The sequence below is a fragment of the Eurypyga helias genome, unplaced genomic scaffold (assembly GCF_000690775.1).
Source record: "Eurypyga helias isolate BGI_N326 unplaced genomic scaffold, ASM69077v1 scaffold6136, whole genome shotgun sequence".
NCBI classification, from domain to species: Eukaryota; Metazoa; Chordata; class Aves; order Eurypygiformes; family Eurypygidae; genus Eurypyga; species Eurypyga helias.
This window is the reverse complement of record NW_010257159.1, coordinates 36270-49385: the sequence shown is the minus strand read 5'-3', so window position 1 is coordinate 49385 and position 13116 is coordinate 36270. Positions and strand designations below refer to the sequence as shown.

Here is a 13116-nt window from a genome sequence, read left to right as displayed (position 1 = left end):
TCAGCAGGACTTTGTTTTTTTTGACTGCTAGGAAAACTGCAATTCAGGAAAAAGTCCAATCATTGCCACAGAAGATTAATGCAAAATTCAATTATGCCTTGAGTGACAATGTCAGTTTTAAATCTTTCAGAATAGGCATAAAAGAGGAATCAACATCAAGTGATATTAATCAAGGTTTTGGACAAAGGTTAGTGTAATGTGAAGGCTTTGACTGGATGCTGGTGTCTGTTTCTCTCTTCATTAATCCATTTTCCCAGCCAATTTAATCGGTGAAGCTAATACATTGACTGGCAGTCTTTACCCTTGGTAAAGCTATAGTGTCCCCCACTTCCTGGGACAAAAATGGAATCAAATGGACAAAAAAGCACCAAAGAAGAGTGTAGTCCAAAGTACAGCCAGACTCTGACAAGAAAAAGAGGGCACTAGATACATGCAGGAGATATGATGAACATATTCCTTGGGTTTTTTGGTATCATTTGATTTATCATCACAATTCTGCCATGATGTTGGTGTATTCCTTTCCATTCTCTGCCAAATATTGATTACACAGCAGAAGAAAAAGTTGGAATCTTAGAAAATTTTGTAATCCAAACATAAATGTCATAATATAATTTTAACAAAATCATCAGACCAGGGGCCAAATCTACTTCTCAAAAACTGATCATAGCACTATTGTTCTTTCAGGGGTGTTTCACATGTCTTCACTTTTAAATCCAGCCATTTTTCTTCCTAGTAACCAGATTCAAGAAACAACCCATCCAAATTTATAATCTGAGAAGCCAAAGCATTTTCTTACCATCTTAAATACAAATGAAATCCCTGAGGTTCGGGACATTTTAAACATCTTTCACATCCAGTGTGAGTACCATATCACCAAGGAGGGTTATGAAACCATCATTAACATGTATATTAAAAAAATTGTGTTTAATTTCCAATCTATGTGATAATTTCTATTTATTTAAAAAACCCTGTGTAATCTGAAGAATCTAACTTCTTGGTGCATCTTTTCCTCCCTGAAAAAGTAGTAAGTTAGGTGTAACATTCAGAATTATATTTCCGGAATTTACACCTTAATTTCTGTCAAGTCCCAGATCAGCAAGTATACTAAAAGTACATTATTCTTCAAGTCATTGCCCTTGAGCAGAAAAATCAAGACTTAGAGACAGAGCAGTTAGGTTTTTTTCCTACATATGAACTGCCAAAATACTGCATACTCAGCTTCAAGTTTCGGGAACCTCACAAAATAAGCTTCCTTCATTTTTTGACACTTTTTCTGAAAAATGTGATTCATTACCAACAGTTGGGGAGTATTGGTGGGAGCGAAGCCAGGACACTCTGCCTAACATTCCCAAGATGACATCAAGTATGGCATCAGGTGTCAGGCTCCCTGGTAGAAGACAGACACTGCCACGCTGGGGTGAGTCCAACCGGGGCCATGAAGACAGGAGGGCTGGAGCAGGTGACATTTAGGGAGAGGCTTCAAGAACTGTGTTTGTTCAGCCTTAAGAAGATAGGGAAAGGGGGGATCTTACTGCTGACTACAACTGCCTAATGGAAGGGTATAGACAGTCCCAGACTCTTCTCACTTATAAGACAAGAGGGAAGAAACAAGTTGGAAAATGGGAATTTCCAATTAGATATAAAGTAGATTTGTGGAGGCTTATGTTTTGTTTGCCTTTTTTTTTTCCTTTTACAATGCGAGTGTGGCAGGGTGCCTGGGTTGTCAATTCTCCTGACACCTTGTTAATTTTACTTCTTTTATCTTCTACAGAATCTATCCTGTAAACATTATTAAGAAGATGATCAGAAAGGAAATACCATGGGCACAATTTATGGAAACTACAGTTTCTTCTGAGAAACATCAAGCCGACTCTAGAGCTAACATACTATCAGGAAATCAAAAGATTGTAGTGGTATCATCAACCCTAAAGGAAGCAATTTCCTTCAGATAAAATATGTGAACATCTAATTCCCATGGCTCTGTGAAGACTAGAAGGACATATAATAAGATATTTCCACAATATTTCAACTCCTGATTCAGATAGGGAAGTATTTAGGGAGAGTGATAGAATGGTGAATCTGCAATCAGGAACATAAAAATACGTAATCAGGTCAAGTTCTCTGAGATTTGTTAACTGCCTTTGAAACAGCTTACTGGAGCTCCTGTGTGGGATGGTTATCAATCACTGCATTTAAAAAAAAAAAAGTCTTTGTAATTTATATTGACATTGATGTAATTAATGTTGTTACACAAACCAAATCTTGAATTTACAACATATTCTAGTACACTCTTTGTACCTTCACCTACCTCTTCCGTAAGTTTGGTTAACATCTTTAACATTATGTTTAACTACTGGGCAATTACAGAAGAAATGCCAAAAATTAGAACAAATACTGAATTCTGTTTATGACAATCCTCCATAAGTATATATAAATACTTGGGTCCTGGACCTTAAATTAATCACCCAATAGTTGCTAAATTCCTTCACAGAATCATAGCATTGTTTAGGCTGGGAAAGACCTTTAAGATCATCAAGTCCAACTCAACATAGCACTGCCAAGTCCACCACTAAATCATGTCCCTAAGTACCACCTCTACCTTTGAAATACCTCCAGTGATGGCTCAACCACTTCCCTTGGGCAGCCTATTGCAATGCTTCATAACCCTAATATCCAATCTAAAGCTTCCCTCACTCAACTTCAGTCCATTTCCTCTCGTCCTATCACTTGTTACTTGGGAGAAGAGACCAACATCCACCTCGCTACAAACTTCTTTGAGGTAGTTCATCTCACAGTTTCCTTTGTATGCAAAGCAATGCATTATATACCTATTCTCCTTAATTTTCTTGAACAATGAAATAAAAATAGTAAATTTCTTGCCATCACCCTTTTCTAATCTAAGTGTAATATCCAAGGCTAGATGGAAGGCTAGGGTTCAGATCTCCTTGCCTAAACTTCTGGAAAAGCACAATGGCCTGATCTAGTTACATAAACACTGTGCTAGAATCCAGCCAACTGACTCCACAAACTAACTTGTCATTCTGATACTCTCATCTATATCTCACACAATATAAGGTGCTCTTCCTTATAGGAATGCAGGTAGCATTTACAAGGTGGAGTAATGCATTCCTTCGTACTTTCAATTGTAGTGGATCATAAAGATTTCACATTAGGGGTTTGGTGGGTTTTTTTTGGTTTGGTTTGGTTTGGTTTCCCTCTCCCCCCCTCTCCCCTTTTTTTTTTCCTTGGCACCACTATTACAGAAGATCTCTGTAGCATTTAACACTGTCACACTAAACTGTATGCCACAGATATAATTTGGACTTTGTCGCAATGCTATGGACTTCATAAATGCCTTTTTTTTTTTTTAACTATCTCTCAAAAGAGAAAGGCTTTAAAGGGCGGATTTACTGTTTTATGCAAGTTTTAGACATAATTCAGGATCTTTACCTTGAAAATACACACCAAGATATAAATATTGTGCTAGCTAAAGATCAGCATTCTAATTCAGTTTCTGACTGGAGCTATCTCACAATATGTAAGTATACTTACTACATTCTAAAATACTGCCCTGCCACTAGAAAATTCTCAATGATGCTGTTACTGTTACTACCAAAGTTCCTTTCTCTAGCTGTATCAATTTTCAAATACAAAAGGTCATGCAGAAAAATGCAGTCTTCTCCTTGTAGCTAAGCCTCTTTCAGACCATGAATAATGATGGGACCAGTTCTCAATAAAAACTCATAAAACATCAATCAAACAAAGTACCAAAGCCACTTTGAGAAACACTTGCATGGCTTCGGACATAAAAGTTTTTCCATTGAGTTGTGGTAGGACTTCATTGTGGGGAAGAATCTACGATAAACATGGTTAAATTAAAAAAAAAAAAAAAAAAGGCTAAATATCATATCAACTAGGCCAAACCCTTGGGCATTCTGCTAAATCTTTGAAAAAAACATCCTCCTAACTTATTTGAGTGCAGTGCTGTGGGCAGCAGAATGAAGCAGAATCCATCACAGGAAGACAGAAATGCAAAGGGCTTCCTGTCCAGTCCCCTTCAACTGGGGGTATGACATCATGTCATTTCTTTCATAATCACCAAGAACTCCGTTTTCAAAGTAACACATCTATGAAGTTCATCTTTCTTTATCACTGGCAATTTTAATTAATAAAAAGTAGTTCAATAGAAATTACATGAAAGCCTAATAGAAGGGCCAAATACTTCTGTACTTCTATTGATGCCACATAAGATAGCAGTTATTTTTTCACAGCTGCATCACAAGGACAGCTACAAAGTCTTTCTGGCACCCACTAGTGTATGTCCTCTTGACTGTTTTTAAGCTATGAGTCCTCAGCTTACAGCAGGGTTTATAGCTCTTGAGTGCATGACCTTACATTTCCTGCTATATGAGTTCATCAGAGCCTTCAGGTCTTTCAGTCCACTAAGCTGATCTACCACTCTAAACTGAAAGCCGAAAAGTCACTGCTTGCCTTTGTCCTGAAACTCACATATTTCCACATTTAGAAGCCGTAAAAATTCAAAACCTGCCCATGAACTTCAGGGTCACTATCTCTAAGAAATAGAGTATGTGTCTTTTAGAAAAGACTTATTTTACCACAGAAGAAAACTGTAAGAAAAGTAGTCATACCAGTAGAAAAATATATGCTAGCAGAACTAGATAATAGCATGATCTTTCTTTCTTTCTTTTACACAAGCCAACAAAAGAAAAAATCTTAGACACAAAAGCAAAATGAAGTTTTCCACATGAAACAATGAAATGTTTAAAATAGCCTGACATTCAAATATTAAACACAGGTTACCATAAGCAAATAATTACAATGCCTTATTGCATCCAACTCCATTTCAATGTTTTAGATTTCATATTAGGTAATTTTTGGATATGTTAAAGTATTTTGCCAAAACAAATAGTACGTGTTGTTTTTATACTGAGTCCTTAAGCATCAATAAAAGTGCTTAGGAAAATCAGTTCTCATAAAACAAAAGGACACTGTATTGACAAAGCATTACCATCAAAATATATGCAAGGAGGAAGAAAATACTTACAGATTTTTTATGTCTACTGCCCCTCGGAATGCCTTTCTTGGTATCGCTTGAATTTGATTTTCACTAAGATCACTAAGAAAAAAAATAAAATTAAACTTAAAATCTGCAATACATGTTTCTTTCTATGTGTAACAAAAAGAACATGTAAGAAAATAGTTTCAGCCATTGCAATTCAGTCAATGTTCCCGATGAAGCTTATTACCTGAACTGATTTGTAATTGCAAAAAAAAAGAAACAGCAATTTAGTTTATCTGTGTTGTATTAAGTAGCTCCTTTACGAAACAACAATATATATTCCAAACAAAACCCAGAAGCATTACATAATTTACCAATGAAGGCCAAAGTGATTTAATTTTTAACTGATTGATTTTACTTTTCAATCTATTACAAACTCCTGACATCAAATGCCTGATAGTATGTTCAGGTTTATGCAAGGAAGACTGAAAATAAGCAAAAGAATACGCAGCAAGTTGTTGAGAAACAACTATGAAGCAGTATAACATTTGAGATCAATATATTTCTGAATTTTGTTTCCGTGGCAAGCACCATATATTTTAAAAGAAGGCACTAAAAAGCATCCTGCAGCACATATCTAATGCTCCTCCCCAAAATCCCTGCATGACTTGCTGTACGAGGCTAATCTGTAACTAGTCTTTTCCAAAAGAAAAATATTAATGAATAATTTTTTGCTATCAAGATAAACAAACAACCATTTTTCTGAAATTTAGAAATACTTTTGGCCTTCACAGTTTCACATTGGAAATAAAACCTAGAGAACTAAAGTAAAGACAATAGCAGAGGAAACAGAGAGGGGAGGGAACTCAAAACAAATGAACAAACCCCAACCACACCATCACACTAGAATCCAGGGCTTTTCTCGAATGCTATACCCCAGTAAAAAGTAATTCAGTGCAGTATGAGATGATCAGGAGATTAAAGTCGTAAGTGCTGTATCTATGCAATTTGAAGGTTTCACTTCAGACTATGGTTTGGCATCATGGACCAAACATACCTACCACACACATGGTTCACAAATCTCTGAAGGCCTTCAAAGGGACCTATCTACCTTGTAGCTTTAAAATGATGAAATGAGATTTTCTTTTGGAGGCTTTCAGAAATACATACAGCCATAGACAGCATATACATAAGAATCAAGAAATTACATAAAGAGGTTTGCTTAAGTGTCTGCATAAAATTTACAAATAAATCAGATGCAAACAAGCTGTATCTACACTAGTCTGCAGAGCAGAACTAAATATCATTTTGCTAAAACCAAATCAGCACCTTCACTCCAGAAGAACTTCACATGCATTCCACCCCCTAACAGGAGAATTAAAATTGCACAGTGTCTTGCTTTTCAGAGACATCCTTTAGATGACCTGTTCAGAGACAGGTTTTAGAAGAAACATTGCAAAAAAGTTCACAGAAATAAGAGACCTAGCTCAGCTGAAGTGAATAAGCAAGAATCGTGTAGCTGATTAGATATAAACAGTCATGCTTTTGACATATTCTTTTCCTAAAATGTAATCTAGCATGAGCTCAAGTTTCCAGTTATTGGTAAACACTCCTGGAGATTTCTTTCAGATTTATGAACTTAAAAAAATAATTTGAGGACTTTATAAAATCCCACCCTGCCCAAATCTAAGAAAATTTATATCAACACAATCGTTTTGAAAATAATTCTACGTACATTAACAGCATCTTTGTTTTATCCAGTTCACTGTTAATTTATGGACAATCACATTCTACTTACTAAATTCTTCATAGTTCATGCATCTAACTGCACTGCAGTATCTTGCAAGTTATCCTTAAAACTAGACCCGATTATACTATTATTAACCGTGTGTGAAAAAAAGGGAGAATCTGTAAGCTGTGATTTAATTTTCAAGCCACCTAAGTAATCCTGAAATGGGATACGACTGCACTGCTCTGACAATAAATTCAATGGCAATGAATGAAAAAGCAGCCTTCAGCATTTGTTACGGCAACGTGATTTAACGGCCTACTTCCTTTAAAAAACCTCCATTATAAGTATAAATGGCAGATATCTATATTTACACTTCTGTTTGACTAACACATTTTACCTTTGTAAAAACTGTGCGTAAAGTGGTTAAGTTCACAGCAGTGATTTGTATCATGATCAATGATTAGTTTATAATCCAGATATGTATATATCTATGTAAACGACTGCCATACTCATAAATATATACTGCAGGAGGTAATGGGTAATGGTGTGTTACGCTTTTTATGACAGTTAATATAGCATCATCATTCACCATTTTATAAAATTAAAAGAAGTGGAAGTTGAACAAGACTGAGACAATATGTAAATTATTTTTAAAAATACCAATGCCCAAAATCTTTCTTTCCTTGATGAAATGCAAATCTTAGCATAAACACAAGGACTTACATGTAGCAGCTATTCAGCCAGAATCCTCAGTAAACAATAAACTAAGATTGTACATGTGTATATGTATGGCTGTGTGGATGCACATGTGGAAGAGCACAACCTAATAGCATGCTAGATTTACTGCCAGGTGCACACAGTCAACACCATTTCCATGTAGTCCAGGCTCATGTAGACTGAAGTACAGTCCCCTGCTAATTTTAGCACACTTGAAATATGAACTACTTGATTGCAAAGGCTCCCAACTTTCCTGTGCAAGACACTGTTTAAAGCATCATTGTAAATATGGAGAGCTAAGTGAGCTTGGCTAATGTGGTTTACCAAGAGAAATTGTTTTGCAGTACATCTGCTGGTTTGCAAAACTTTCTCAGAATTGCTTATGTAACAAAGTGTAAGTTATTCATTCATTCCTTCATTGCAAAATAAAAAACCTCTTATAAAAACCATGATTTTCAACACAGAATTTATGCCTACTTAGAGCAAGAAAATGTTTACTAGTTATTTATTTATTGTTTCTACTTTTCATCTGCTCAGTCTGAAAAGGTTTCCTTATAAAAACACTGAGGTGCTTAAACAAACATTCAACTTTTCCTTCCTGCATAAATTACACCTATATTTCACACTGAAGAGCTAGGACTCAGTAAGAAGCTGCTGTGAGGTCATTTTTTATGATGTTTCAACTTATTCCACTGCAATTCTTAAGTTGCCTGCAAGAAAAAAAAAAACCAGGAGGTCACAAGCAGCACAGGATGCACTGTGACCTGGGGAAATGGGGCAAATATCTATTTTGCAAATAAAACCAGACAATCTTGCAGGACATTGTTACACTGATTTGACTTTGCAGCTTATATTCTGCAGTGAAGAAAGGTGCAAACCTCCTTTTCAGCCTGATGGTCATCGTTTTCCTGCACTAACAACTGTGTCAACCTCCCATTTCAAAACGAGGCAGCATTTGAATACTGAGTATAATTTAGGATGCCAACTTGTACCCCTAAAATGCAAGAGGTTCTAAGCATTTCAATGAAACTTAACTCACGAAGGCACAGAACAACCTTCTTTTACAATAACAAATATGTATTTTTGAAAGAAAAGTCATGAACCTGTCTTCACATTTGAAACTAGACATGTGACCAAGATACTTCAATCAGACCAAATCATTCTTTATTATTATTACAGCCTAAGACGTTACATCAAAATCCAGCATAACTCTGAACAGCAGTATTGATTAAAAAATGTTTTTCCACACAGCAAGGGTGAAAAAGCCAAGGCTATCCTACAGAATTTCTTTTAAAATAAATCACAGTGGTCTAGTAAGATGTTTTGATGAATTCCTCTTTATTCAGATTCTAGTTGTTTTACAGGCTTCTTTCAACTAAATTGTTCTTGAGTCTATTATAACCTTCCTAGAGCGATATATTCTAAATTATTGTCTGAAGTGGTGTACCTTAGACATTGACCCTTCAAGAAAACTCCTTAATGCAACTCTGTGGGCTTCATTCATTGCATTCACTTGCTGGCAGAGCACCTCCAACCTCCCAGCCTGCAGTGTACCTCCACACTCACACATTACCAAACCAGTGCTCAGGGCCTGAATTGCCATTTATAACTTCAGTCTCTTTCAGTCTGAGATGTCCTCAAGCCAAAAGCTGGCAGAGTAACAATGGGGCTAAACAGATTTTCACACAAAAATCCTAACTGGGCAAGTTAGTCTGGCAGGAGTTGAAAAAGGCTCTTCAGAGAAGGCTCAGTTGAGCACCTGGCATTTCTCTAGATCCAACTGCACCATCATGTTTCTAGTCCTTTGTTTCAGGTATGTTTAAGCCGAGTATAAGCCAAGCATTCCTCTGAGTTGTAACACTGTGGTTGCAACTCATGTTCTCAAAAGCAGAACAAGAAAATCAATCCATATACCAAACCAAGCTGAAGATAACAGAGGCAAACACACAAAGACTTCTGATTTTTTGCCCAGCTATAGTGATTCTTTGAAAAATGTGCATACTTCTTTTTTCCCCACAGAAAGTCAGGTGTGGTTTTCTAAACTACAGACTGAATATATTGCACCTGAATAACTTTTTTACAAGTTTAATTAATGCAGTCTATCCAAGTATTCAATCACAGCAATAAATACAAAGAAATGATCCATGATCAAATTCCATGATCATGGAAAGATCCATGATCAAGAACATCCTGGAATTATTGTGCTTCTGTAAAATATAATTCTTTTAAGCAAACCAGGTCAAGGCAATTTACATGCACTGTATACTGACAATCGCATATGCCTCAGTTTTTAAACCAATTTCCAAAGATCAATGACTTAATTCTGATATTTTCAATGACACTACAGTAGAACCTGTCCAATTTGAAATTATGCCTGAAAGAATGTAATTTCTGTATTTCACAAATGAAATAAGAAAAAAATTAATAACAACAAAATAAAACCTCTTACCCTCCCACAAAAAATCAGCTTCAATTTATGCATTCTTTTTTTTTCCTCAAGAATACATTAGTAATCATAATGCATTATGCTTTGTCAAAATAGCAGAAAGACCTTGCCAAAACCTTGCTACTACTGAATCTTAAGAACAGGATGGAAATGGTACATTTCTATTTATCATATTTACTGGTTAGTGGGTAGAAGTATATCAGGGAAAATACCCAACCTAGAACCCTGCTAACATTTGAAACTCCTGTCAATAGAATATAATAACCTATTTCCTCAGAAAACCTGACTTCTATATGCTGTTGCTTTTTTATCTGAGGATAAAGCCCTCAGATAACCTGATATTAATGAGCCTGATAGAGCGTTCAGCTCTTAAATAGTGCAGACAGTACTGCATTGCAGCGATTTTATTACTCATCATGTATGGTTCCCAGTTGAATATCCCATTTACCCTTAAAAGGAGTGCTAAATTTTTAATTATATAAATTGAAACACCACATAGAATATCTATATCATATGCTGTTAAGGATGTATCACAGTTTTCTTGTGTGGCTAAAACCATTGTTTGTTCTGAAACAATAAATCTTTTGAAGATGGCAAACCTGCTTGTAAATTTAATTACTTGTAATTTTATTTTCCTCTATGGTTTAACCTCCCTCTGTGTCTGACCAGCAATATCATAAATCTATACTGCCATTCTCTACTTTGTAAAATACTGAGTACTAGGAATGAGTAATGTGTCCTGATTTTTAAAGGAAAAGGCAAAAATACTGAGACAAACTAAGTATTGAATACTTATCAGTTTATTTACACTGGTTCATAAAAACAGCTCAGGATGTGGCTATTCCATGATCAGCAAACTTAATAATTATTTAAAAGTATCTGGCACAAATAAAGTAAGCACTGCTTATTAGTACTTCTTTCTTGCTGGAAAACAATAGTTAAACACTAGCTAACTGTGTTCTGCATGAAATCCCCCATGCCTCTACAGAGTAGCAAACTATCATAGCTTATAAGACTACAGGGCACTCAAAATAAAATGAATGAGAATTTCTTTAAATTATTTGACTTAAAATCAAATATATGAATTTGGCCATGGGAATTTTCACTCAGAATATAAAGGTGGTAAAAAACCAACCAACACCTTTTAGAATAGGATACCGTAGTTCAGTTGAAAAGGACCTACAATCATTGTCTAGTCCAATCAGATGATTTTGGTTGAACAAATAAGAGCTTCTTTATATGAACATAAGTATCAGTTAGATATTTATCCCAAAATAATGCAACTAACTAAATAATTAACTTATGCATATCAAATAGTCCTCTCCTTTTCAGCTGTTTTTACTAGGATTTGCTTTTTCTTCAGTACTATTCAATGTTCCTACAACATACCTGCATCTGAGTGCATCTTAAAAAGTACAGATATTTAGAAGGCAGGGGAAGACAGACACTATTGCTCGTTAAGGAGCTCTTTGCAGAGAGAGCCTGTGAAACCTGCATGAGCACAGGCTACTCGCTGGATTCTGGACTTACATTAAGATGCCTGTAAGGTCTTGCATGGCCTGAGACACTTCTCCAGCCACAGCCATCTTAACGACACATAAAACCTCGAACCTATTCCAGAGCAAGACTGAGGTTTGCAAGAGCTATTAAGTATTCCCAGTTTTGATTCTACAGAAACCAAGTACTCTGCTTCACTGGGAGGCAGTGAAGACACCCGCAGCAAAACCTTCTCCCACACGGCAACAACATGCTGTAACATGACAACATAAGCGAAGTGAGCCACAGCCCACATTTAAACTGTGTCTTCATATGTCTTGAGAGAAGGACAGAAAGAGATTAATTCACATCATCATTAACACTGGCAGCTGCCTCTATTTGCAAAAGTTGCTGTAGCAGTGGGCTTTCCAATGCAAAGAGGAAAGAATGAAACAGCAAAGTAGGGTGTTTTGTGTTTCACTGGTTCTCCAATTTGGATTTCAAGCCTAAAATGCCAGAGAGTTTTCCACTTTCTAAATTTGAATACTAAATACATATTTCTATTCAATATTAGGAGGTTTGCATTATTATAATTTTTTTTTACTGCTCCAACTTTCATTTATCATCATACAAACATACTCTTAAATTGCAAAGCTCCATTATGACTAGGAATTTAATCTAAGACCTTTTTTGACTACTACAGAAGCATGATTTGGCTACCACTAGCTTTACTGTATTGTGATAAGGTATTTAATCCTGAAAATTATTCTCAGAAGTGTGTAATGAGAATCAAACAAAAGTACAAAGTCTTCAAGAATAGAGATATTACTACTGGACAATTAGAATATGGTGTAAATGCAGGAAGAATATCCTGGAGAAATAGTTCCTCTAAAATTAATAGCTCAAGTGAACTGAACATATTGAAGCATATTTGGAATTTGACTGGCAAGATCATGGAGCAGATCCTCCTGGACTAGGCTAAGGCACATGTGATTGGTGACAGCCAATATGGCTTTGCTAAAGGCAAATTGTGCCTGAAAAATTTGGAGCCCTTCTGAAATGGGGTTAGCTTAGGAGGATAAGGAAAGAGAAACTGACGTCAACTACATGGACTGGTGCAAAGCTTTTGACACTGTCCCACATCACCTTCTTGCCTCTAAATGGCAGAGACATGGATCTGATGGACAGACCACTATGAGGATAAGGAATTGGCTGGATGGTTGCACTCAGAGAGTTGTGATCAACAGCTCGATATCCGAGTGAAGACCAGTGATCAGTGGCATTCCTCAGGAGTCAGTACTGGGACAGGGGCTGTTTAATATCATAGTCATACAATCACAGAATGGTTTGGGTTGGAAGGGACCTTAAAGATCACCTATTTCCAACCCCCCTACCACGGGCAGGGACACCCTCCACTACACCATGTTGCTCAAAGTCTCATCCAGCCTGGATGGATCTTGTTGGCAACACAGGCTGTGGGATTGAGTGCACCCTCAGCAAGATTGCCAATGACACCAAGCTGTGTGGTGCAGTTGACACACTGGAGGGAAGGGATGCCATTCAAAGGGACCCTGACAGGCTGGAGAGGTGGGCCTGTCTCAACTGCATGAAGTTCAACAAGGCCAAGTGCAAGGTCCTGCATATGGCTCAGGGCAAGCCCAAGCACAAGTACAGGCTGGGTGGAGAGTGGATCGAGAGCAGCCCTGAAGAGAAGGACTTGGGGGT

The 13116-nt window shown here is 36.6% G+C and overlaps 1 protein-coding gene across 1 annotated transcript in view; it reads right to left on the bottom strand.

Moving 5' to 3' along the window:
- Positions 1-11501, bottom strand: part of SLIT2 (slit homolog 2 (Drosophila)) — a 114625-nt gene extending 103124 nt beyond the window's left edge. Inside the window, exons 1-2 of the mRNA XM_010153901.1 lie at positions 11446-11501; positions 5066-5137 (exon numbers count right to left, since the gene is read on the bottom strand). Of these exons, the coding sequence (XP_010152203.1) occupies positions 5066-5137; positions 11446-11501 (128 nt within the window). The remainder of the gene's footprint in view (positions 1-5065; positions 5138-11445) is intronic.
- Positions 11502-13116: the final 1615 nt, after the last annotated feature.